Source organism: Galendromus occidentalis, unplaced genomic scaffold (genome assembly GCF_000255335.2).
Source record: "Galendromus occidentalis unplaced genomic scaffold, Mocc_1.1 scf7180000077466, whole genome shotgun sequence".
NCBI classification, from domain to species: domain Eukaryota; kingdom Metazoa; phylum Arthropoda; class Arachnida; order Mesostigmata; family Phytoseiidae; genus Galendromus; species Galendromus occidentalis.
Genome location: NW_003805454.1, coordinates 528,013 through 552,849, shown reverse-complemented (window position 1 = coordinate 552,849; position 24,837 = coordinate 528,013). Strand labels below are relative to the sequence as shown.

The 24,837-nt window shown below is 51.7% G+C and overlaps 1 protein-coding gene across 1 annotated transcript; it reads left to right on the top strand.

Annotated features, from left to right (window-relative positions):
* Positions 1–4,921: 4,921 nt before the first annotated feature.
* On the top strand, positions 4,922–19,360 carry LOC100908515 (limbic system-associated membrane protein). The gene is made up of 8 exons (XM_029111764.1): positions 4,922–5,003; positions 14,867–14,988; positions 15,197–15,431; positions 16,991–17,108; positions 17,644–17,807; positions 17,974–18,444; positions 18,646–18,843; positions 19,275–19,360. The coding sequence occupies exons 1-8, from the start codon at positions 4,922–4,924 to the stop codon at positions 19,358–19,360; spliced, it is 1,476 nt and encodes a 491-aa protein (XP_028967597.1).
* The last annotated feature ends 5,477 nt before the right edge of the window (positions 19,361–24,837 follow it).

Here is a 24,837-nt window from a genome sequence, read left to right as displayed (position 1 = left end):
TTATCGGGGTTTTCAGAGGAGAATCGAGAGCGACGAGATCGAACGTAATGCTTTCCGAAATTTCTTCTATAATTCTTCAGCGTATCTGACAAGCGATGCCCATATATTTCACCTGTTTCATTACTGTGCAACCATTTTTCCTGCTCCATGGGAGCGATGGGAGAATCCGACTCTGCATCCATATATCTTTTTGAACTCCAATCAGAGTTTTCCGTTGTGAACATCTTCGACAAAAAGAACTTTGGGACTCACGCGCGGTTTGCCTACATTCTTCGAGAGATTCAGCGACAAGTACGAGAGACCTAAGCAGTGTTTTTTCGTGATCTGTGGAGTTTCTTCACGAGGCTCAGAGGTCTCCTCATTGAATTCGCCATGTCCAAGATAAGCCGAAGGCGTTGCTTCAATTCGCCTGCGAATCGACCCGTGAATTAAGATTCCAAACTGTAAGCACAGTTGTGCATGCTGATGCGTCGTGCTATTATTCAGATACCAGAGAGGCATACATTGGACAAAGGGAATCTCCATATCAGATATTCCTAAGAACAATAACTGTTGATTACTCACGACAAATTCGTTCAGGCCGGCGAAATCATCGCATCATTTTTCTCATGCTAATTCATGTGTTCATGCTCTTTGCTGTCGTACTCATTCATTGCGAATCGGTATCACGCTTTCCGTCGTAATCACACGACAAACTCGCTCGGGCCTTGGATAGAATCGCATCCGGCGAGCGAGCAATTGAGCCGCTCGCCGTGGCTCAACAGTGGTTCGTTCTGGGAAGCATTTCTTCTTGCTCCTTTACTCGAATTCATTACTCTATCTGTTTTCCGGCAGAAGGGAGAAATCGTAGTGACACTCAATTCATGCGCCTCCCCCTTGCGCTCAAAAGCCTATCTCAAGCTCGAACTTCATCCCGGAATCAGTATGTAGTCTCCGGAGAGGATCTGCTCGATCTATAGCCGTCGCGCTGTGACGCGGTCGCTGCCCGTGCTTCAAAGTCATTCCATGTGGCGCGTCGGCGTCGAGACCGCTGATGTCCGTGATTCCTCTCCCGCGCACAGAACACCGAGGCTATGTGTCGTCTTGTCTGTCTGTATTGCTGTAGTTATTTTCAGAAATCCATGACTTTGCGCAGCGAGGGAGCGTCCCATTCGAGCATACGGATATATCTTATTCACTCCAAATACCACCTTCCCTCCGCTAAGCGCCCCCCGATAAAGTACCCGCTTTTCCTTTTTTCTTTTCCGCATCACGCAGAAACTCAGGCGGGCCGTTCTGCTTCGATGCTACGTGGAGGAGACTCATCGGGACTGTGGAGGAACGTCTACGCCTTGCGATTCAAGCAATTGGGTCTCGATCCTGGCCGTTTGAGATTTTGAAAAATCGATGAGATTCGCTGATGAGACAAAATAACATCCTCAGAAGAGGCGACGAAATCAGACGGAAAGCAATCTTTCATGGGTACGATAGCTCCTCTAGGTCACAGTGCTCGGGCCTTTCGGAGCCGCATCCGCTTCGATCGTTTCATGCTCTAAGACAGTCGGAACTCGACATCATTTCGTATTATCCTGCTCATTGACTCAGCATTCGGCTGAATGAGGGGGGAAACAGCAGCGGGATCTGACAAGAGAGAAGTATTATTTCAACCAAATAAGCTTTCCGTGAAGAGCAATCGCCTCCCGCCAGCTTTTCGGAAGGACATCGCTCATTTTTCCGGATATTTGGATAGCGAATGGCCTGAGTTCCGGTTTCAGACGATGCTTAAAACTAAGTTATCGGTGGTAATGCTTGCGCCAGCAGCGCACCGATCCAGCGTTAGGTGCGCCCGGAGGGCGCGCCGAACGCTGGTGAATCTATATTTTCAGGTAGAATTCGCTTCTTCAAGTCCAAGAAGAGTACTCCCTCGAGCTATGAGTCTACGAGCCACCAACGTGGCAGTCGAAGGTTTCCGAGCACGTCATTTCCGTGTCCCCCGTTCGAAGTCTTTGCCAGGATCTTAGATACTCTTTCCAGTTCCGATCCGGCGTTCGATTGGAAAAAGATGTCGATCAGCGATCCCCTCTCATACAATTGGGCATGGGCCATCTTTTAGCGAACCACACTGAGAATATAGCCAGGGGAGAACATGAAGTTTCCGAATAAATAGATGCGAGGGACTGCATTGATTTGATAATGCAGGCGTCGACATTGGTTTCACACCCTACCATAGATCAGCGGAATGGCTCGTCCCTTATCGTCCTTCCTGGAAGTCGCGTGGCGAGCTCTATTATTCTCCCATACGATGAACAACCCGAAAGTCCGATGGAGCTGTGGATAAGGGGGAATCATCACGAAGATGAACTGTCATGACTTCCATCTGTTTCAAAAAGCCTTTTTCTGTTCTGTTGTCAGGATTCCGACCACAGAAAAGGAAGGCCCATAAACGACAACTCGAGAAAGCATGACAGTTGAATTATCTACCTTTGGCGCGGCTCTCATCGATTGACGCAGAGGACAAAGACCAGTACTTAAGTTCCCGACAAACCCAGCCGTGCCTAGGGAAGCCGATACAAGACAAAGCAGAGCAAGTCAAGCGAAGCTAACACAAGTGCCGGGGGATGAGGCGAGCAAAAGGAAGAAGAATAAGGCAATGGAAAAGACGCTTAGCCGCAGATGGAAGCTTGCTCCTAAAAAGCTAGCCCGCTTGTCGCGGAATGGCCTAAAGATGGTTCTTTTCTGTCTTCCAGTGCTGCTTTCTTCCTCTCCCGTATTTATCTTCCAGCGGTCCGCCCCACTCGTCAGTCGTTGGTCGACGGCGGGCGGCTCTTGTTGTCGTCGTCTCCGCCGCCATCATCATGGTCGTCGTCTTTGCGGCCAAAGTGCAGGACTCTGATGGAGCAGCTTTGGAAACATTTTGTTTCCCGGAAAGCCTCTCTGTAGAGAACATGGTTCTCATGAGCAGGGAATGCACAAGCACTAATGCTTCCCATGGACGGAATTTGAGGGAAGTCATCGGCAGGAGGATGGACATCTCCTGAGAGGGAAAAGTGAACGTCTTCCCTATGCTCATGTTGGGAGTTCCTTACGTGCCGTACTTGGGAACATCCGCTCAATATCCTCGTCAGGAGGTACGACTCAATGCCGGCAATAACAAAACAAAACTCAAATTCTAGAACGTGTGGTGAGATATCATGAGAAGTCGTCGGGAGGAGCTTCCGTGATTTCCTTGTACATAGTTCAGGATCATCGAGTATAGAGGGAGACTCTCCGCCGACTGGAAATGCTGTTTTCCGCCCGACATTAGAGTAAGTGTTTCGCGCGGGACGTTCGGTGCTGTCGAAGCATTCCTCAGCCCCCGTACCTGTCCCGATACCTGAGTTTGGGAAGCTTGTGAGTTAGGGACCGTGGAGCCGAACAGGGAGCGGAATGAATGGGGAGGAAGAACATATCGATCGACGAGAAATGATTCCTTGAGGCAGAGATCTCGCGACTCCCCCACAGGAAGCCCCGCGAGATGGGACAACGCGAGTCCGGGGAATCTCGGGAGAAAAGGATAGAAGCTAAGGGATGGGTCTGACTGGAATCCCCTTCCAACAGGCCATGAGCCGTTGCTGCGCGTAGAGGAAAATCCGAAGATTCGAGTACTTTCTATCAAGACGGATGAGATCTCCCCGTCTCACCGAGAGGTAAATGCGATCAGATGATTAGAATCCGATACGAACTAAAGAGGCTAGAAGCAAGTAGCGGGATTATTTGTCGAAGCTCCGGACCCGAGCTGTGATCCTCGTGCACGGCGATGACAATGCCTGTGAGAGGGTTCTGGAATGGAATTCAAGGTACACGTGGCAACAATTTGCTGATTGTTCCCGGGAAATATATTGATATTGGTTACCCTTCAAACCCCCGTCCCGGGGTGTTTGACTAGTAGCTAACTGATGAGCAATATCACAGTATCACGTCTAGGTCGAGTCGAGAATCTTCTCGGCTGCGTGCTCGTATAGGGGGTAATCCTTCCATGGTCCTCCGCGTTTTAAGCATGTGCATTCCTCCCAGGACATAATCCCGAGGAAATTCCAATGTTGTTAGTATTCGTATGTTTTTGAAGTGCGACGAGGACCAAAGGAAGGAGCGGCAAGCGAGTGCTGGACTCTGTCAGGAGCTCCGATTCGGAGTAGAAGCCCAGATAGCTTGTTCAAGATCAGAGCTGATTCCCGGAGTCCCGATTCTCATTCGGGGAGCAGGTTTTAACTCTAGTTCCTTTTTCTGATATCGGAAGGGAATTTTATCATGCGTTGGAAGCGACCAGAAAGCGAAACCGGGGACGTCGAGGAAGAGAAACCGTCTGACGAAATAGTCGTATGACTAACGACCACCCGTTAGTTCGCCATGCAGTAGCTCCGTAATCAGGACGTCCCTCTTGCGTCAACTCCGTCGCTGCCGCCCGCCGAATGAAGAAGAGACCGGGTGGTGGATGTGCGGGAAGGGGGCCACCAAGCGGCAAAAGAGGACCTCTCGGGCAGACTCGTGCTATTTCCCCTCATCATGGTAAAAGGACGGCAGGGAATCTGGCCCGAAGAGTTAAAACGAGTGGCCTCGCTAACTGGCCGTAGAGTTAGTGGTGGCCGGTTTGCGTGACGTTGCGGGACTCTTCTCCATCTGCGACTCTCCACCGACCCTTTCCCAGAAGTTGGGCCTACCGTCCTGACGGGCTTGAAAAAACCGCTAGATTCCTATTGAGGAGGTACTAGTTGTGGGTCTCGTGTGAGTCGTATAAAAAGCCCGCTTATTCAAGAGGATATCCGTGGGCCACTTTTCGGCATGATGTGTCGCTATTCAAAAAAGTTTACCCTTCAAGCTTCACAAAAGGTGCTCCTCTGACTTTGTCACTTGGATAAATTCTCTGTGAACTGAGTCTCAGACGGTGGTCAGCGTCGAGTTGAGCATGCCGCACAAAAAACTCACGTCCCTGCTCCTAGCCATATTGGCTGATCTCGCCGGTTTAGCCAGTCCGAAACAAGTAACTGGTAAGTTGATATTGCACGTTTTATTCGGCTCCCAAAGGATTACTCTCCATCGTCCTACGGTAAAGGGGGGGGGCAGCGGGAGCAATCAGGGCGCAGGGATCAACGGGATTGTTTTATTACAATAGGAGCGGTTTGAAGTCACACCATTTCTACTCTTAGAACTACGCTCGGTCCCAATTTGTCCTTCGGTCGATATCGGAGGGCAATACCTTCACTCAATTGTCAGTGAATCGTACCCTCCCCCGAGCGTATTCTTTGCGCTCTTGAAGGAATCCCTTCAAGCCGTTCAATTCAATGGGTCCTTCAGGCCAGCGTCGCTCCGCGAATCGTCGCGAATGAACGTTCCGAGTGAAATACGACCCCGTCCGTCCTCGCTGGGAAGCATGCTCCTCTACTCCGAAGTTCCAGAGTGAAACTTTGTCAAGCTCCTTTCAGAGCTCAGGTGGCGTGGAAGAGCATTGTTTCAACCCCTTATGAACGATTCGGACTTTGTTCGGTGTTCTGTTTTGCCAGACGATTAGCTTCGATTGGGCTGGATACCGGAAGTCTCCGAACTTAATTCTGTGAAGACGAAGCGGGAAACATGGGGAGTTTCCGATTTCGTATCCGGAGCGGTTATTCCTCCTTTTGTCCGTCGGCTGCATTCATTCGTTGAGGGACCGACTACTTGACGAGCTGATGTGCGACACCGTTGGCGCGCCGCGTAATTAGGCAAAGTCGGTAGTCGCGCATATGCTCGATTTTTTCTCGACGGACTTGAAGCCTAAGGGTAGCTGCATCGGTGATTGATTATGGTTGACAGAGCATGCTTTCCCTGGAACGGAACCCAGTCGATTCCTTGGAACGGATCGCGATCCTCGAGCCGAGCAAACCTCGTAGACAGTCGCTCTCCTTCCGATGGGGCATGTCTGATGCCCAACGTCTCTTCCTCCTCCCTCTGCTTCTCGGACTGATCCTGATCCCGCTCCGCCGACTCCATAGGAAAGGAGAAGTTCAGTACTCCGTCCTGACAATCGGTGCGATTGAAGTTCAGTCTACCGACCATTCCCAGGGCAAGCGTTCTGGAATCTTCCGCCAATTCCCCATGGGAAATCTCTCGGGGCGATGAGTACGCTCATGATTGGCACGTGTCGAATACGCTCTCTATGATAATAAATCTCCCGCATGCGAGAGGGAAATCAACTGCTCCATTGTGTCCCCAAGAAGAATTTGTGCGCGACTGATGAAATGATTCGAACTGTGTGAGAAAAATCGATCGAGACTTCAAAGAGATCCGGAAGCCCCCAGCGGAGAGAGCGTGTTTCAAGATGCATCTCCGATCGCTGGATTGGCTCCTGAATGAGCGCTCGAACAAGATTCACGAAGATCGCGATGGCATTCAGAACTGATTCAAATAGAAATGCCATTCGCGTGATCTCGGCAACCCACTCGATTCTTCCGAGAGAGGGTCAAAATTATAAGTGTTTAAGTTCTTTATCTGGGCCTGTCATAGTTTTCGATGAGAACCATCTCAAGGGGAAGCGAAGTCCCGTTCTGATCCCCGGCGGGCAGTCTGTGTGTCCGGGGACGAGGCGCGTGGGGAGAAAGATTCCCCTGGAGCCCGTGGAGACTGACCGACTTGGCGCGATGTTGAAGGTGCCGGTTATTTTTCGGCGACTTCAGCTCTGAGTCCCGCCAGGACAGTTCTCAATTTTAATTAGGACTCGACGAGGGGCGAGATGTCCTGTGAGGACTCGATGTCGCGCAGAACTGCAAGAGGTGCTACAGCGCTCCCTCGTCGGAGTCGTCGAGAACAAGGAGCTGTTTGACGGTCGTGTTAAGATTTTTTTTCCAGTTTTTGGATCAGGCAACACCCTTTTGAGCGTATCATCTCATAACTAATAACACAAGTTGCATAATGTGCCCCCAGAGGTCTGAGAAGGCTGCAGGCGGAGTGTGTCCTCGTACCTTCAGTCTTCAGAGGGCAAGAGACATCATTGAATTGAAGGGAACGAAACAAAGTACTTCCTTGGAGTCAATGAGCTTGGCAAGGCGGCAGAGGAGGTTTGAGAAGAGGACTTTTCAAGGAAGGGAAGGCTGTTTTGAGGGACGGTCGTGTGTCGGTCGAGCGGAACGACGCTATTTATTGAAAATTTCGAAACTCAGTGCTATGGGTTCAGGCCCCTCTCGGACATCTCAAGTGTCTGTAGACAGATGAGTCAACCCGGGGGAAGAGTAACGAACGCATGAACAACCCCCACAAGGTGACCGGAGCGGTTCGACTCAATCGCGAACTCTGTGAGCCTGTCCCGTCTTCAGACACGGTGACGACGGATTTCGAGCGGAAAATCGTGAACGAAACGGAGCTTGCCGGAGCTGAGTCGCACAAGTGCGGAAAGGTATCTCCCGACGAGCATTTGGAGCAGTCACAGGTGGCAAGACGCGAGCTCTATGGTGCCTGCAACGGTGGACGAGAATTAGACGCTCGCTCGACGCTGAATGATGCACACACCTGAGTACGCTCTTCCTCGAGATATCATCGTCGGCGAAAGAACGACCCGACAATACATCAGCCGACCCTCTGTCTCCTGGCATCGACGCTCATCCTTCGAGTAGGACCGGTCGGAAGCTGTCTCATGCGTCCGTGCGATCTGTCCCCCTATTCCGTGATTACGCCTCATTGAGATCGATGTGCCGGCCTCGGAGCTCCTGGGGCATCGGGATGATTACTCAATCCACAAGATTTGTGAATTCATGAGAAACTCCGAAAACCTATTCTCCAGCTGTCCTCAGCGTGATCAGGGATTCGGAACATTCTTCCGCTCCATTGCTACTCGGCTATTCGGAAACAGGAAAAACCAGAGTCCGCAATTCGGGAAACTTGACTCGGGAGCATCCACAAGCGGCGGAAGGGGGACGACCGAGCTTTTCCACATTCGATGGGTGGCTCGCTCGTGAGTGCGAACCTCGGGACGAACTCGGGGCATCAACGTGCCAGATGCAGCCGACCCCTCAGCGTGTCACTCATGCCGAGGTACATCCATCGTTCATCTTCGTGAACCGTGCGGGAAGAGATTGCGGCGGATGTCAAAATGTTCTCTGAGTTGATTTGCAGTGCACCCTGTGATTTCTTTTAGCGTGTTGTGCTCCGCACGGGGTTTTATCTTATCTCTCGCATCTTTACTGCCAAGTAGTTACGTAGGAACATGACCGTTTAGTGACAACATTTACGACCGGAATGTATATACAGGCACGAACATACTTACTCGCGCTAACGAAAGACGCGAAAACGCTCACGCTTGAATATTTCGTGCTCTTCGTCAGTCACGCGCGAGCGTCCACTAAACTCACAAACATGCACGCAGACGTGAAGACTTCATGCGCTTCCGTGGAGTGTTCCCGCAGCGACGCGGCATCCAGAGCCGTAAATGCTCCTGCGGCGGAGCTTCCCCACTCTTATCAAGCGGCAACCTGCCGTGAGTGACGGACACGAAATGGGAGCCCTTCTCTTGTCAAGCGACGAACATCAAATTCGAATTCTCTGTGGCTCGAGACCTGATTCGTCTTTCAAAAACTTGAGATATCAAGATATTTCCTACAACGTCGGTAGCCAATGCGCTTCCTCTAATAATAATTATCGCAGAGTTCCCGATCGAGAATGGTCCTGATGACGAATTCGCTCTAATCGACAGAGTGAGTGATCGGAGCGAACTTCGAATCGCCTGCGTCGCCAGTCCTCGTGTGTCAAACTCATCGTTTGAGAATTAGCACCTTTACTCATAGCTCCACCCATGATTAGCTGCGGTCGATGTTCGATGCTCCTGTTTCCCTCTGAGCGATCCGAGAACTTGTGATTGATGATCCCGAGAACTTGGTTTCCCAGAAACTGAACTGATAAAAATGATCCGAAAGAAGATCTTCAGCGTTCCAGAGTTGCCAGTCGCAAGAGACCGCGGTACTCGGAGTGGAATCGGGAGGTCACCGGTCGAGGGACGCCAGCCGAACAGTTTCGACATACGTTTTCCCCGAAGATGACGCTCTCTCCATATTGGAAACCAGTCTCAGTCAGTTGCATCATCCATTCTTCCCCCATCCCAGCGGGATGGGAGGAGCATGGACATTGCAGCCTGAGCCTTCGCGGGGATCCCGTTTCACTTATTCCACGCGATCGCCGACAATGGCTCGCGACTTGCTCCCAAGAGATACCTACAAACTACTGAGCGAATATAGATACTCGGTGGAAAACCAAGCGCTGAATGGAACTCGCCGATTTCTACGTCCTCGTTGAACCGGATAGCTACTCCGAAGCTTGGAGCTCGCGAAATCGTGACCAATCCCACTCGGGATTCTCATTCCTCCTGATCCCGCCCAGCTGGTGACATCGCGGCTAAGCTCTCATTGTCGAGGTCTGCCAGAGTCGTTTCCTCTCGATAAAGTTCTCGAATTTCTATTCTTAGTTGTCACTCTTGTGAATATGATATTCGCCACCGCGACGGAGCGCAGGAATCGAATCGAGTAGCTATCCTGGAACAGCGGGATCTTCACCTCCTGCAAAAACTATCGATGATTCCTGCGACGTGGATGAGACTCTCAGCGAGCTCGCATAGTTCTAAGAGAGGGATTCCCGAGTCGCATCCTCTCATTGCCCTGATTCCTATTCCCTTCCCTCCCATCGACGTTCCTCCGGTCAACGTCTTTTGAATGAACAGGACGCTCTCATACACAGCTCGAGCGAATATTGAGAGCCGGCGGATTGTTGCCCCCCCCCCGCTCCGATCTGAATCAATCGCGTTGTATCGACGAAACTATTCTACTTGGAGATTCTCAGAGGGGGCGCAGATGGCTCCCGTAGGTTCCGTGTTTTCTCATCACGGATACATATGCGTGTTCGGCCGCCGTGCTTGCTCCGCGAATTCGTTCCTATCCGTCCTCGATCGCTCATGGTTGTCGGCGCTGTCGACATGACGACGTCGAAGGCGTTCCTGCAAATCTCATTCGGACCGCGTATTGAATTATTCGAGATCGACATCAAGGAGACTCTACACTGAGACGCTTCGAGGAAATTCTACGTCGCGAGTCATAGGCCGAGCTCGCTGTCTGCGATCGCTCATCCTCCTTTCTCTCCGGCGGAATGTCTGATGTCTAAACCGAATTGTTTTTCCTTGGTCTGTGCCGTCCCGCTGTTTCTCCAGAGGACGGGCTTCGTCGGGAGGTAGGTACGAAGTTGTTGCGGGTGACGCAGAGTCTAGCCAACGTTGATTGACGGCTGCACAGAGGCGCGGATAAAATTATCTGGGGCTGAACAGATCACTCAGGTCGCCTGGTAACGCTTCAACCCAATCTTCAGCTTGCCGTTGCGTCCCCGTGCGTATCTCGGTGATTGATTTTCCGTATGAAGTGTTTCCCACTCATCATGGGGGAGGGAGGTTGGCTTAGTTTTTCGGAAATCCCGGAGAATCTCAATGAGGGCAATCTCTCCGTGGAGCCGACAACAAGGGCGCACGAAATGAGCGGTATCGTGATGATGGCCCCGACACCGCGCCCTGGAGTCTCCAGATTCCAGGAGCGATCAGCAGGATTCTGCGTATTCGAATCGGCGGAAGCCAGAATGAAGCGTTGACGAGCGAAACGCTTAATCATCCTTGTTGTTAGTGCCGAGGTCCCGTGCCTCCAGTGAGCCGACGTAACTCTGACGTCACGTCGTCGCTTGAGACGAGGATCATCTTACGGATTCCGTAAGCGTCCTCTCCGGTAGGAGCCCGAAACGTCGCAGAGTTACTGACAGTGACTTCGGGCTCTTAGAGGTCCGCAGAGTCACGTTAAACCACGTCATCTCCTGCCACGCTAATTATGGGCTTTGGAGACACAAAAAACTTGACTAATGGGGGGGCTAGGAACGAACCTGCGTCAAATTCAATCCATGAATATCCCAGAACAACTGCGCGTTTTTTCCACATATTTTCCTCTGCTTCAGTCTCCCGATCCAATCGATGGTTAACACATGAACGATGATCAGGACTCGGAGACATTATAAATGTGCTCTGGTCTCGAGCTTTGGAGATCTGTGTGGAGCACCTCAGGGCCATGTCCTATCGAGTATGTCGAGGGCATGGCCTCAATGAACTGAGCTCAGGCCCGAGCTAAGTATTAGAGTGGCACGTCAGCGGACCTCATGGCTTTCCGGACTTTTCCCAGGAGGGGGAGGGGCTTGAATAAAGATTAAACTGGAACAACCTTCTCTGTTTATTGAGCACTCGGAGTACCGAGGAAGAATTCATGACTCGAACGCACGAATCTGGAGAGCCATGGTGATACTTCGCTCGGACGGTCGGCGAGCGGTTCCTGTCGATCCGAGAGAAGAAGTGCTCCTATCCAGACGCCCGTTTGCAGCGCTATTCAACTGGAAACCCTCGGAATAAAATTTGAGAAAACAATGGGGTCCAGGTAGTCTCATTCGCGAACCATGCGGAGAATGAATTCGCGGGGATTATTGGATTCTCTTTTAAACTCATAGAACTGTTATCGGCTGCGTCGAGATTCCGCGGAAGCTGCCGGGGCTTGATTGGAGCAGAAATACTCAATCCAGAAGAGCCCCGCGGTCGCTTTTCCAACTGTGCCTCACGATGATCGACTCCATCCTCACTCCCTCTCGATCAGGGCTGCTCCGAACCACATTTTTCCCCCGTTCCGCTGCCTCTCTCGCTGAATTGAATTGCGGGCGTGATTCACTCTCAACGGGGGAGCATAATCGGAAACAGCGAAGCCAGGCTTCATGTTGTTCCAAAAAACTTGAGTTCTCACCAGCCCCGCCGGGGCAGTAGATGGGGAATCGTGGACCAACGGAGAATTTGTCTTCATGTCTTTTGAGGTGCGCGACCCACAGTTGCCTCGACAACTCGTCACCGCCAGAAAACCAGGAAACGTGATTAATTTTCTGGTCTTCTTTCTTGTCCCCTGAAGTTGACAAAAGAACTCGTATCGCCGCGGAGGCAATAATTGAGAAAGGTTACCGAATTCGAATCTCAAACAACTCATAACCTCCTCACTTCTCGAGAATTTCCCTCGAAGTCCGAAAGAAGATAAATAGAGAGATGGGAATCTTCGAAGCGAGGGCTCCCTCGAAGTGTTACCCTGGCAACCAGGGTGGTCTGTTAGCGCGGAAGTATATTCACCACAAAGAGTTCTCTGAGCTAAATTGCACTCTGTGCGTCCGAGTCATGGGCCTAAGCGAAGTCGCTCCCCTGTCTGAGCTAATCGAAGGTCCACTCAACCGGAATAATTTTTTAGTGACTCCTGTGGATGTTGACCGCTCTCTGGGAATGTGAATCTTGTCTTGGTGAGGCCCACGCATTATCGACTTGATTATCCCGATTTCTTGAGAGATTCCTCTCCATCAGCCTTGCGTGACCCGGTTCCCCATCGACCCCGGGAGGGAAATCAGAGATCTCCTTGCATCTGACACAGCTTCGTCACTGAGCCTATGAACAAAGCCGGAATTTAGGTCGACTTTCACATCTGGCCCTCGCTTTTAAGCGGATCTTGTTAGGAGTCGACCGTCGACCCCCTCTCGCGCTCGTATCACCTTGAGTTCGATGAGTATCTCTCTCTCTCAGAATGTGCTCCCACGTCTTTATGATGAGAAAATAAGAGCACGGCGAAAATCCTCGTGGGAGATGATAAAGGATGAATTATTCTGAAACTTTGAGGAAGGTTGAATGCTCTGACCCAGAGGATTCGCGACGTCTGACGGAGTCTGAGCGTTTTTTTGCGCGGAGCGGGAGCCTCAGTGCACCGAGATGCTCGAAATGCCTTCCTCGAAGGATAGGTAAGTACTTGTGCTTCAGAACACTGCCTTCCGTCGAGAAAACGAGGCGATAATCGAGCACAGTAATCGTGAATCTCGAAGTATATCCTCGCCTGATATACCTTCAGAGCGAGCTCCGATTGCGTCGGGGAGCCGATACCGGTCGAATATACCGCGTTCCTGCCATTGGGAAACGATCCCCGCGGCAATGGTCAGCGTTTGAGCAGACGCCAGTGCTGCGGACTCTCCGTCGACCGATGCTTATGATATGTTTCTATTTGTGAAAGCTGACGGATATTGACGTGCGCTCCGAAGCAGGAACAGGAGAGGAGAATAGAGAATTCCGCCTTCCGAAACGTTTGATGCGCTCACGTCCCGTCTTGAACATGCACGCCACGTCAACTCTGCTCCACGTCGGATGTTCTCGGGCAGCTCATCGGATAGGCTCAGAGATTTAGAGCTGGAAAAAATCCTGAGATACAGAGCGACACGTCGATTCCCGCGTCGACTCAGACGATTCGCCCCGGGAGATCTCGTTGCGGCAGTCGGCCTGCGTTCAGAAGAGCTCACCATCGAGTTCGGATTCCTATAGGAGTCCATGGGAAGCCCAATAGCTGTATATTCCGATTTTTACTCCGTTCGTGGACCAGTTGGGAGTGACAATGGGATCCCTGGTATCACTCGAGGCTCGGTAGGCTTCGTGTTCACGTTCATCTGCCGACTGCCTCAAGAATCTGGAAGACATTTGATGAGAATTACTGGAATCTCGTGAGAGGCCGATCGCAGAATATCCCAAGCGACCTCTGATGTGAAACCAATTTTTGAGACGGTCCCCCGGGACCTTTGCCGCAACCGCGCTGAGGTCGGTGGGTTTAATATCATTATTGGATGCGTGGCAGAGGGTCCATTACGACACCTTTTGAGGAACCATTAGCCAAGCCGCCGCTGCTTGAAGTAGATCCTGACAAAGAACGCTCTGGATCGAAGGTAAATTGCTGCGGGGACTTGATGCTGTCGGAGGTCCGGTGAGATCGTCGGGGTTCCTTCGAGAAGGAAAAAATCGAGGGAAGACTGCATAACTCCGGATGTGTCGAACGTGGCGCCCTTCTGTGCCCCCTGAGTGATTTTTCGTCCCTAGCTTCGTCCACGATCTCTGGATCTCGACGGGGGAGCGTGTTTTGCAATTCGAGTCTTGTTGTGACGCGAGCCCGCAGCTCTCTCCTAATAACGACAAAAGCAGGAGGGACTCCCTCCACACAAACGAGTCGAGCGTACTGGCTCCTCTGCCAGCCCGGTATCGGTGCTTTCGACGCGGCGGTGGTGAATACGGGAAAACTCACTGCTTGCATAACTTCGTCTCCGACCTGACGGAGGAATACTTGGACCGGCGATTCCGGCAGCTGTGCGTCTGACGTGTGTTGGGGTTTTAGAGAATTTTCCGTGAGCCTGCATCCGACCTATCGTGAGGTCTCGGATGAAATCAGATCAACATCCTCCGGCCCCCGCGTGAATTCGGACCAACGATTCCGAGATACTGCATCACATACGCGACAAGTACGAGCAGGAATAGAGCGACGCCGAGCCGTCAACCTGGGGTATTCAGATAATAATCGGGGACGCACCTCGCTCGATCAAAATACTTCTTCCGGGTCCGCCTGGCCCCATAAATAATGGATCGCAGTGACTCTCGATTCAGGTATGGTCACCTATTTTCGAAAGCATGATGCGTTTCCACCCTCTATCGTCCGTCGCACCGGAGGCAGGTGCGCTGTTATTCGGATACTGGCGTTTCATACGGCGTGGCAGATGTTCTGAAAACGCATCGGAGAGCACCGTGTCCTACGGGCAAACTCAGGATAGAGCGGCCCGAGGAAAATTTCGGAATCGATGGAGCTCGCAGCTTCATATCAGTCCACGCAGAGAAAATGATCTTCTCCGCCGATGGGAACCTACGGGTACGACACCGCCGGGGTGACCTGGAGCGGGAAGAGACCCAGGAGCGTCAGACCCTAACAGCAGTCCCTAAGTCCCCCGAGGAGGATAATAGCAGATTGTAACGGGGATGTAATCGTATTTTCAGTGACAGGCAGAACAGATCACGTCTATGCAACAATCGACGACGGACAAGCTTCACTTCCATGCGATTTGAGATTCTACGAGGCGTCAGTCATCGAAGAAGTCGTGTGGAGCAGACTTTCAAAAGTGAGCTCCCTTCTGAATCTTTTTTTCCAATGCGCGTAAAAGGAATCTCGCTCACGGCCAGAACCCTTCCCACCAATCCAATTTTCCGGTATCGATCGCTGTCATTTGGACGAATACGAGTGTCGACCTCGCCCCCTAATTCCCCGTCGTCCACGAGGAGAAATGGGGGAATACGGCGAGTTGCTTCAACAGGCCCGTGAAATTGCAGAACATGGTCATCTACCGGCTGGACGGAAGCCGCAGCCTGAGTCGGGGCGTTTTCGACTCCCCGAACCACATAACCCACGATGAATGGACGGGGCGAAGCTTCTTCTCCCTCGGCAGGCAGCCTGCACTCCTGAAAATTGCGCGAATAGACACGGCCGACAGCGATCTATACATTTGTTCGGTGCGACACGTTGACGGAACCCGAGTAGATCACAGCATCGATTTCACTGTCACAGGTAAGTGGCAATCTATATTTAGCCGCTGAAGAGCCCATCGTCCTCCCCCGGCGAAACATATCCATCGATGTTGCTCGCGATGGATAGACACTTTGGGATTGCTTGCCAGCCTGCTTTCTCGTCTAAGCTGTCCAGCATCCACAAAGTTCTCAATCTTTCACCTAGTGCCGTCTGGTGATCCCGAGATAATCGACGCAGCTGGCCAGCGTATTGAAGGCAAGATTGGACCTTTGAATATAAACGAAAGTCTTCGGCTCACTTGTCGAGTCCGGCAAGGGATACCTGCGCCGACGATACGATGGGACTACGGCGAACTGATGATGACCGAGAAACGGGAAAAGTCAGACATGACTCCCGGAGACGAGGGATGGATAAGAAGCACAGCCGTTCTACGTTTTCTGCGGAGAGAAGATCTGAACAGGAATATCACGTGTATAGTTCAGCAAGTTCCGATCGAGTCGATGGTATCCAGAGTATCGGTCACAATCGCAATGAATCGTGAGTATCGGAAACGGCGCTTCACTCGAGGAACGTGCGCGGGATCATCATCCTGATAAGTCCTTGATCTTCCTGCAGTTCCCACCGAGCGTATCGAGTTGAATAGCGTTCCCCGGGATCAGATTGGCATCACCGAAAACTCTACCGGCGAGTTCCATTGCAAGGCGTACGGTTCCTGACCTCCAGCGATCCTCTCGTGGCTTATCGACGGTCAACTTCTGGAGCCGTTTTTCTATGACGACGGTGACACGCAAACATCAAGCGTCTTGATGCTAACCGCTCGCAGGGAATACCAAGGCAAGCAGCTCGAATGCGTCGCTCGACACCCCACGGTGTCGGCGTACGTGCGAGTCGCATCCACGAGACTCAACATCTACCGTGAGTAGGACGTCCGACTGTTCAGAGCTTCAGAGAATCACCGGGACGCGCGAGAAGGCCCTGCTTGACTGACTGTCGACGGGAGCGGATTCAGAAGTTCGAATCGACAGTCTCACCGGCATCGTTCCGGAGCCGGTGGTCAGCGCCGGGGGCTTGGAGCGGATCTCGAGGGCGATTCCATGCGTTCTATATCTTTTCTCGCCTCGGAGGGAACACATACATAGTCTCTTGCATCCCAGAATGCTCTCATCCGGCGGAAGGGACGGGGCGACCGAAGCTACTCATCAAAGCCGTCATGGGGGTGTGATGAGATGCGCTATCATTCAGGAATATGTTCATTCGCCTACCCACACTATTCCCGCTTGGAAACGGTCCCCCATCAGGGAGGCCCTCATTGAATTGGCATATCTATATGTTTCATCAATTTCCGATTTTTTTCGGCAAGACGATGGGTTCTGAAAAGGCCTCCCATCATGGATACTATCTCCTTTTCCGAGCGGAGCATGTTTGATCACACGATCCAGGCGGGCAAGGCATGCTCAAGGAAAATCAGTGCGGGCGACTGCGGCTCCCAATAAACCTACTTGCTTGCGGGACTCCGCTCAGTCAGTCAGCTGGGAGGTTCGCGCCTGTAGGAGTTATGCCATCGTGGGTCGAAGAATAATTCATGATTCCGCTCACAGATTCGCCAGAAGTTCGCCTCAGCATCCTGGGCTACGAGAGTCTCGCCGTGAGTGAAGGTGATGATGTATACCTCGAGTGCGAGTTCAAGGCTAATCCGGAACCTCACACCGTCCTGTGGTAAGCGTTCGACTCGAAGCAGCGCGTGCTGGAATCTTTTCTTTAATTATATATGATGAGGGCTCCGTGTACAACATATCTCTGAGGGCTAGACCGGAACTTGCTCTCTCGCTCGCTTGTTCGCTCGTAGGTGTTTGATGAGGCGCGGAGTTCTGATCAAAAGTCTTGGATATAAAACTTCTTTCTCGTGCCTGTGGGCCGATGCTAAACAGAGTGGTGCTCGTCGCTTATTCACAACTCGGAGGCACCCTGTGAGATTCACAAAACACCGCTACGGACGCGGAGCAGCCAGCGGAGCAGAACCTCAGTTCGTTCCAAATTGAATTATGCGATGTTCGCCCCCGCGCTTCTCTAACTTCGAGGCGGAACGCTTTAGTTCATGATCTTCGAGCCCCAGAAATGGGCTTGAGAGCCGGACGCTGAGGGTCCGGACTTTGGTTAATCGCTCTACGGATCAAATCATGTCTTGTCGCCTCTTCCGAGGGGGGGGGGAACGGGGCCTATCTGATTAACTTTTCCGCGATTCTATCCGAAGGTACCACAACAGGAAGCTCATGCCGGAATATTTGGTTCCCATGACCACGGGTCCGCATCTCATCTTGAAAGGTGCTAAATCATCGGATTCCGGAGCCTATTCTTGCTCAGTGGCGAACATTCTCGGCAACTCCAGCAGCGGCTTGACGCAGCTGAAAGTGAAATGTAAGTCCGCCAGTTCCCCGACTTCCTACGCCGTCGTTTTCCGGGACTTTCGACCGTGGTTGGAGAGAAAAAAAAGCGTAACGTGTCCGAAATTCGAAACGGTTCGAGATTTAGGGATTTTCTTCGCACAGAATGCGACCTAACGTCCGTCATTGTCCTAATGCAGACCGACCCCGATGCGTCTCAATAGAGCCGGTCATAAGTCGCGAAAGCTTGGACATGTCTCTCATGAGCTTTGTCTGTCAAGTGAGCTCAGAAGAACCCGCGGAGTTCGAATGGGATATGTTTGACAATGCCGGCGAAAGGCTCAATATTCAGAAACGAATCTCATCTCTCAACGCAACGGTCTCACTCATAGAGATCCCTCAGGAACAGTTCGCATCGTCCTCGTCAGCAGGCTTCCGACTGGAATGTCGAGCTCGGAACTCTATAGGAATGCAGACCGATCCGTGCGCATATTCGTATGTTGCGAGAGACCTCGCCGCGAGAGCCTTCGATAGTCAGTCGGATGAAGGGGACGGCTGTGCGGTATCGTGGAGCGAAGAGTTCGAGTCAGGCGAGCAATTAATCGTGACTTGCGCGACGGCTCTCGAGAATAACATACCCGACGTATTTTTCGTGATCCAGCTCCAAGACGGTAAGGAGCGCGTGATTTCCTCTCATTTCGTTTGGCATTCTCCGTGAATGGGAAATGCTCGGCGCCGATAGTACGGTTCTGAAAGGAGACTTCAAAGAGCTCCGCTTCCGTATTGAACAGCCGCGGTTATCCATATGACGTCTGGTATTAGATGCAGGAATTCTTTGAAGAGTCGCGGGAACGGAGTTAAACTTTTTCCAGATCAGGGACGCCTGCTATTGAACATAACCTCGACGGAACCAAGAGTGAAAATCCGCACAGCTCGATATCGGCAACTTGAAAAGATCCGACTTCGGATAGAGACCGTGGACAAGAGGGGACGCCGCCTGTGGACGGCTAGAGAGAAAGTTGTTGTTCTTAATCCTCGGAGTGCTCCTCTGGCCAGCTCGTTTGCTCTGGGTACGTCCTTGTATTCCTCCCACAGGCGGAGCGACTGCTTTGCGGGCAACGCAAACCGTCTAGAGCTCCGAACGAAGACAATAGACAGATACTAGTTCACCCAAGTTCGCTCTTGTTATTATCTGTCTCTGCTATCTTTCCCGCTACATCGTGCTTGTCTTTGTTTGTTGCGGGACTTCGGACCAAACATTAATTTCGACCTGACTGGCTATCTTCATCGAGCTATATACGGCTCGAGTCGCATCTCATGTATGTACCTTACCCCGTCTGTTATTTCCTATGTTGCACAGAGCCCGAAGCGAAGATGAATCCACGTCATAATGTCCAGTTTATATTCAGTTTATACGGCGGTCTCCAATTCCTTCGAGCTTTCATAGAAGCGATGCTGCAACGCCGGCACACAATCTCCTTGACCCAAAGTTTCGTTCCAGGACGCGAGCATCTGCTGTTGGGGAAACATGTTGCAGTTTTCATGGCATCTTGTATAATGGCATTTGCTTCGTTCGTCAACCGGTAACAGAAAGCGCGATCAGTGCGTGGGCCGCCCGAAAGCGCAACCCTTTGAAGTGACCATCTATCGGCTCCAGAACGGAGGACATTCTCATGTTCCTGTCGAATGTTTTGATCACTCTTCTGCTCAAGAGGTACGCCAACGGGGAGCCGGCGCAGGGACCGGTATTCAGAAGCAGAGCTCGGTACCGGAGATGTCGAATCCGTTGGCCCGGTCGCCAGAAGTCTCCCTGACGAGGTTATCGCGTCCACGAGCCATCGTTATAGATGTACCTAAATATATTTTTATCAAGGCCGGATCTGCAAAGCAATTTTCGTCAGCGACATCGGGACCCGCGTACTGATCGACGGACCATTTTGAACAAACATGGTGAAGCAAGCATTCCGAATAAAGCGTGAGATATTTTTCAATACGATTTTCGCGTGTCCTCCTTCCACTCGAAGAATCCGAACGGATCATGCGCCGGAAATTCCTGACTTGCATGAGATGCAGAACTCCTCTCAGGGATCAGACTCTCGACATCATTAGTTTTTTTTTGGGAATATCCTTCCGGAAAACAATTTCCACGGAACCGAGCGTCGTCTCCGGCGTGGTTCGTCCAGCACAGGTGTGCTCATCTTTCTGCGCGAAGGTACATGACGTACGCGAGAACCCCTCGGCGTCGGAATGTTTCAGGATTATCGTTCCCGGCGAATCGCGACCGTATGAACGAATGTCTCAATCCGAGCTCGTAGATCGCCACCCGGTATAGACCGATTGTGGAATTCGGCGGCGGAAACATCGGTTACTCATTTAGCGAGAGCCTTCACAGCGTTCTCACGTCGAATGCTGAGCTTCGCTGTCGTTTCAAGCATTGAGTTTGAGGTATAAAGTCTCCTGACTGGATGAGGGTGGCTGTCTGGATTCGCGAGGAGTTCTGCGGCATACGATATCCTCATCCTCCGTATCTGCGGATCTCTGATGAGGCTCCGTGGTCACACCGGTGTGGACACAGGGATGAAAAATGATGAAGTCGATTTTTTGCCAAGGATTTTTTCCCCAAATTAGATGCGTGAGATTCTTGCTCGCGGGAGACAAACCGACGGACCCCGCCGCGTTAATGGCGATTTTTGTGCAGGCTCGAGATAGATCCATCACCCACGTATTCGTCAGCGGGGTCTCATCCGCGCGGCGTCCGCTTTATCGCGCCGTCGGATCCCGCAGAGCGCTGTCGCTCGTAAACGTGATATTTCCGCGGCGCATGCATTCAATCATTACGGCATACTGCTCTCGTGTTGAGTGAATCGCTCTTCAACACGTCGTCGTGCATTGGTTCCTACGCTCATCTTCGGAGTCATTGGATTCCGCAGTCAGATCGCCTGTATAGTTAGGTATGTGATGTATTTCGAAATTGTCATCTGAGACCACTCATACGAACATTTTCCGTCCGGGTGTGGCTTGCCTACCGATTCGCTCCTGGCTCCGATTTCGTTTCGATGGATGAATTGGTGAGTGTGATCGCATGGGCGAGCGGCTCCGAGGATTATTCCGTGAGAGGAACGGATGATTTATGAATTGTGATTAATTATCATATCAGTCTGGTCTATTATGGAGGTGGACGCATGTTCGAGAAGGCAGGGAGCCGAAACGCGGTTCCGGGCAGGAAGTGGTGTTTAGAACGATTGAAAGAGAATCCCGCAGCCGTGAAGGGCCGAAGTTTTTGATAGACTTCTCGCAACACTACGCTGCTGGCAGGGAGGTCAGATCAGTGGATGGTGAGAGTTTTCAGCGCTTTCTGATGCCAGTTCAGACTTGGGGCTCCGTAACAGGTATTTTGTCAGTCTCCATCGTGGAATTTTCAGATCATTGCCTCTCTCTCGAAAGCACACCTGAACATTGCGCATTCTACGTCGACCAGGGAAATCTGGTCGCTCTTGAACGTCCGCGACATCTTGTGTTGCATCAGGAAAGAAGTGACGGTTTTCAACGTTCGAGAATAAGGGCTCCGGCGCGATAGTAGGTCGGATGTCTATTTCAAGGGAAGTCGAATATTTGTCCTAGTTGGTATGCAGACACACTATACTACAAGCTCGCCGCCCGAATCTGACACATATACATACACACGTGCAAGAATTCTAAAACTAATACATTCCTGCTCAAACCTCTGGTCTCTGAATAAATTCGCAACGGATCGGAGCTCCGCTGTGTTTTACACTAGGTTATACCTGACGATGATCCCGACTCCCATAGTAATTGGGATACTGCCCGGACTTTTCGATCCTCGACTCGGCGGAGCAAGCTGATGGTCATCATGTCCAACACTGAGAGCGTTCCTTTCGACTCGGCGGCTGGCCGGTAGTCGGGTCCCCGGGATCCTCCATGCGTAGAAATTACGATCGCCTCCACCCGATCGCTCGTTGTCGGAGTGTCTGAGGGAATTAGCCTTATCAGATCAGATGAATTATCACAAACATCTACACAGAGACCCCGCTCCGCCTGTCTGACCCGGCTCGTCGCCCAAAGATAACGCACAATTTGCGCCGCAATTTGCATGCACACCCCAGATGGGTCGCTGCGAGAGTGGCAGCCTGTCTGTCTCCTGGTCATTCGCCTTCTCGCCAGCGGGAAGGCTTCGAGGTGCGGGCCACTCGTCCTGTTCCTTAATCTGTCTGCCGTCTCTTCGGTCGATCATCTGAACGGCTTCTCCGCGCCCCGCCGAAGTCATTGCATATGCTCATCTCGGGAAGCGCCCCTGGAAATCATTTTCTGTGTTTCCCGAACCTGTTGGACTCGTTCCGAACTTCTCGAGGATTGTTCGGCGAGGGCCGTTCGCGGGATTGTTGCCCGCTCAGAGTTGACGGGTTTTCGGATCTCGCTCTTCTCCGAGCTCCGATTTTAAACTCTCCGGTCCAGGAGACACTCGTCCTCAGTTTTGAAAAATTGTTCAATGCCGATTGGAAATAAATCGTTACCCGGTTTCGGAGCAAACCGTCGAGATGTGAACTTGGAAGGAATCGAAAATTCTAAGACGGGAATTGACTGTCGATGTGAAGCTTTCTGGACAAGATAGGGCGAAAGTTTGGACTTGTGGAGGGAAAAAGTTCCCCCGGGAGCTCGTTGACACGAGTGAGAAGTGGCTTTATGTATGTCACGCTTCATTTAGCTTCAAATCGACACGTGAGTGGTCTCTGGACTTACGGCAGATTTTGTTTGAGTTCGGTCGGAAGTGCGGCACGCTACGGGTGTTCGTTCGCAGAACGAATTGTTATCGTTCCTGGGAACTCCAATGAATCGGGTCGTCGTTCAGGAGAGACAGCGTCCCAAGAAGAAGTTCGCCGTCGGCAAAGCGAGTCAAAGACCCCTTGGAGCGCCTTTCTCGATCTCACGGCTCGCAACTGACGATGACTTGGGTGAGGCTTTCGGAGAGTATGCAGATCTCTGAGAAGCAAACCGCTTTAAATCGTGCAGAACCATCATGCGATATTCTATTGGCTTTTACAGATGATCTCTCGAGTCTCCCAGCGTGTCATATTCGGATCGAGACCAGAATTCCTCGGAGTCTTCTGGTGCGCATGACCTACTGACTTATCCTGTCGAGACGACTTGAGATGGACTCCTTCATCCGACTCCGTGGTCTCGACCGGGAGAGATCCCGGACTAGAAATATATTTTGGAAATATTCATTTAGGAGAGACAGAAGAGAAACTGTATCGCCGGTCTCTGGCTCGAATAATTTGCTTGGATCCGTCCGTGACCCTTTCTAACTGTAAGCCGGAGCTGCATTCGGCTTTTGTTCGGTGACACATTACGAGCATTTCGGGCTGTCAAAGAACCTGTCGGAAATAACGCCTGAAAAGCGGGCTCTCCTTCCCCGACATGGAGCGTCTGATCACACATAGATTCCACGTGGCAAAGGCGCATCGAAACTGGAATAGACGCGAACGGAAATCCTCCATCAACGAGGCAGACCCGAAACATGTGGGGTTGGGCTCCTGTCCAACGATGGAACCTGCTGAAGCTGCACCAAAGACGCTGATCGTCTCCATTGTGTCCTGAATCGCTTGTCTCCCCTTGTCGATCGACGCTGAGCTACATCTGTTGCGTTTCTGCCGCTATCGATCGTCCCCGACAATGACGATAACGATCAGGCTTGTGGTTCTATGTGATAGTTCCGAGAATAATCCCACTGGCGAATGCAACCGAAGACGGTGGCCTAGCGCTCTGACCGCGCCCGGGACTGACGGTACAGAATCTGGCCCGCGATTAGCTGTGCTCTGCGTCGAACACGATCCGAGTCTACCGGGATCTCCCTCCATTTGGTCAAAGCTCAAGTGAATTCCATACACGAGCACTGGAGGTTGGCCATTGTGGCAGTCCAGCGAGAGATGGAGAAAAATGGAGGGGCGGCAGGTTCCAGACCTCTCTCCCTTTCGGGAGCGGCACAATTGAGGTTCGGGAAGGTAGAAATTCCGGCACCGAGTGGAGCTGTCGTCAACGAGGATTCCCGTCAGAATCTATCAATTAGATTGCCCCGAAAACCGTCCCGGAGAACAGAGGCGACTCTCCTTCGAAATTGAGCGGCTTCAGTCAAGTTGAGGGAAGAGAACTTCATTCAGAGATCCTCAGAGGAGACGATGCTCCGATAACAGCTACAGTCACGCTCATTGTCGACTTGGGGAGACATTGTACATATTTAGCGCGCCGCACGGTGATGGTTTGCCTCGCAATCATATTTCATTTTCGGTGTAAAGAATGCCTTAATGACGATACGACAGCAGCAGCGCGGACGTCGACGACAGCTGCTCCGGCAACGCGCGACACTACCCACCGGTCGACACAAACGAAAAGTACCTGCCTCCCGAGATAAGCGAACAGTGATTCCGAGCTCGCATGTTGTTTCTCCATCGTCGGAGGAGGTGCCTTCCATTCATTAGGATTGAAGAAGATTTGTATCTACATATTCAGCTGTTCCATGCGATTACTATCCCCTGTTGGAATTAGGAAGAGGAGATTCCTCCGATTATATCAGGGTTATCGTCCCCGAAGCGGATTGCGAGAAACACAAAAGACCACGAGAGCAAGTCTTGTGGAGACGACTCGGAGAGGCGTCTCGCTAATAGTACGTAGCGTGAGAACGCGAGAGGTGGGGAGCATCTCCCGGGTGGTAACTATAGGGAGTCATCGTGTGCGGTGGAAGCATCCATCTATAGTTGTCACTCTGAGCCGGCTGGGGGATTGCATCTCCGCGAAACCTCATCTCACGCCTGGGTGTGGAGCTCTTGCGTTTCCTTCTCCATCGACGGCTCCTTTCTCCGAGTCGAGTGGATTCCCGAGGGGGCATTTTTTGTAGCTGATAAATCCTCCCGCGGCGGATGCATTGCGTCAATTGTTTTCCAAGACTCATTCAATTCGGAATCTATCGAATCACATTCAAACTGTTGCTTGGAAGCATGTATCTCCGATTTTGGTTTATCTCCATTCGGAAGGTCACATCGGAGAACAAC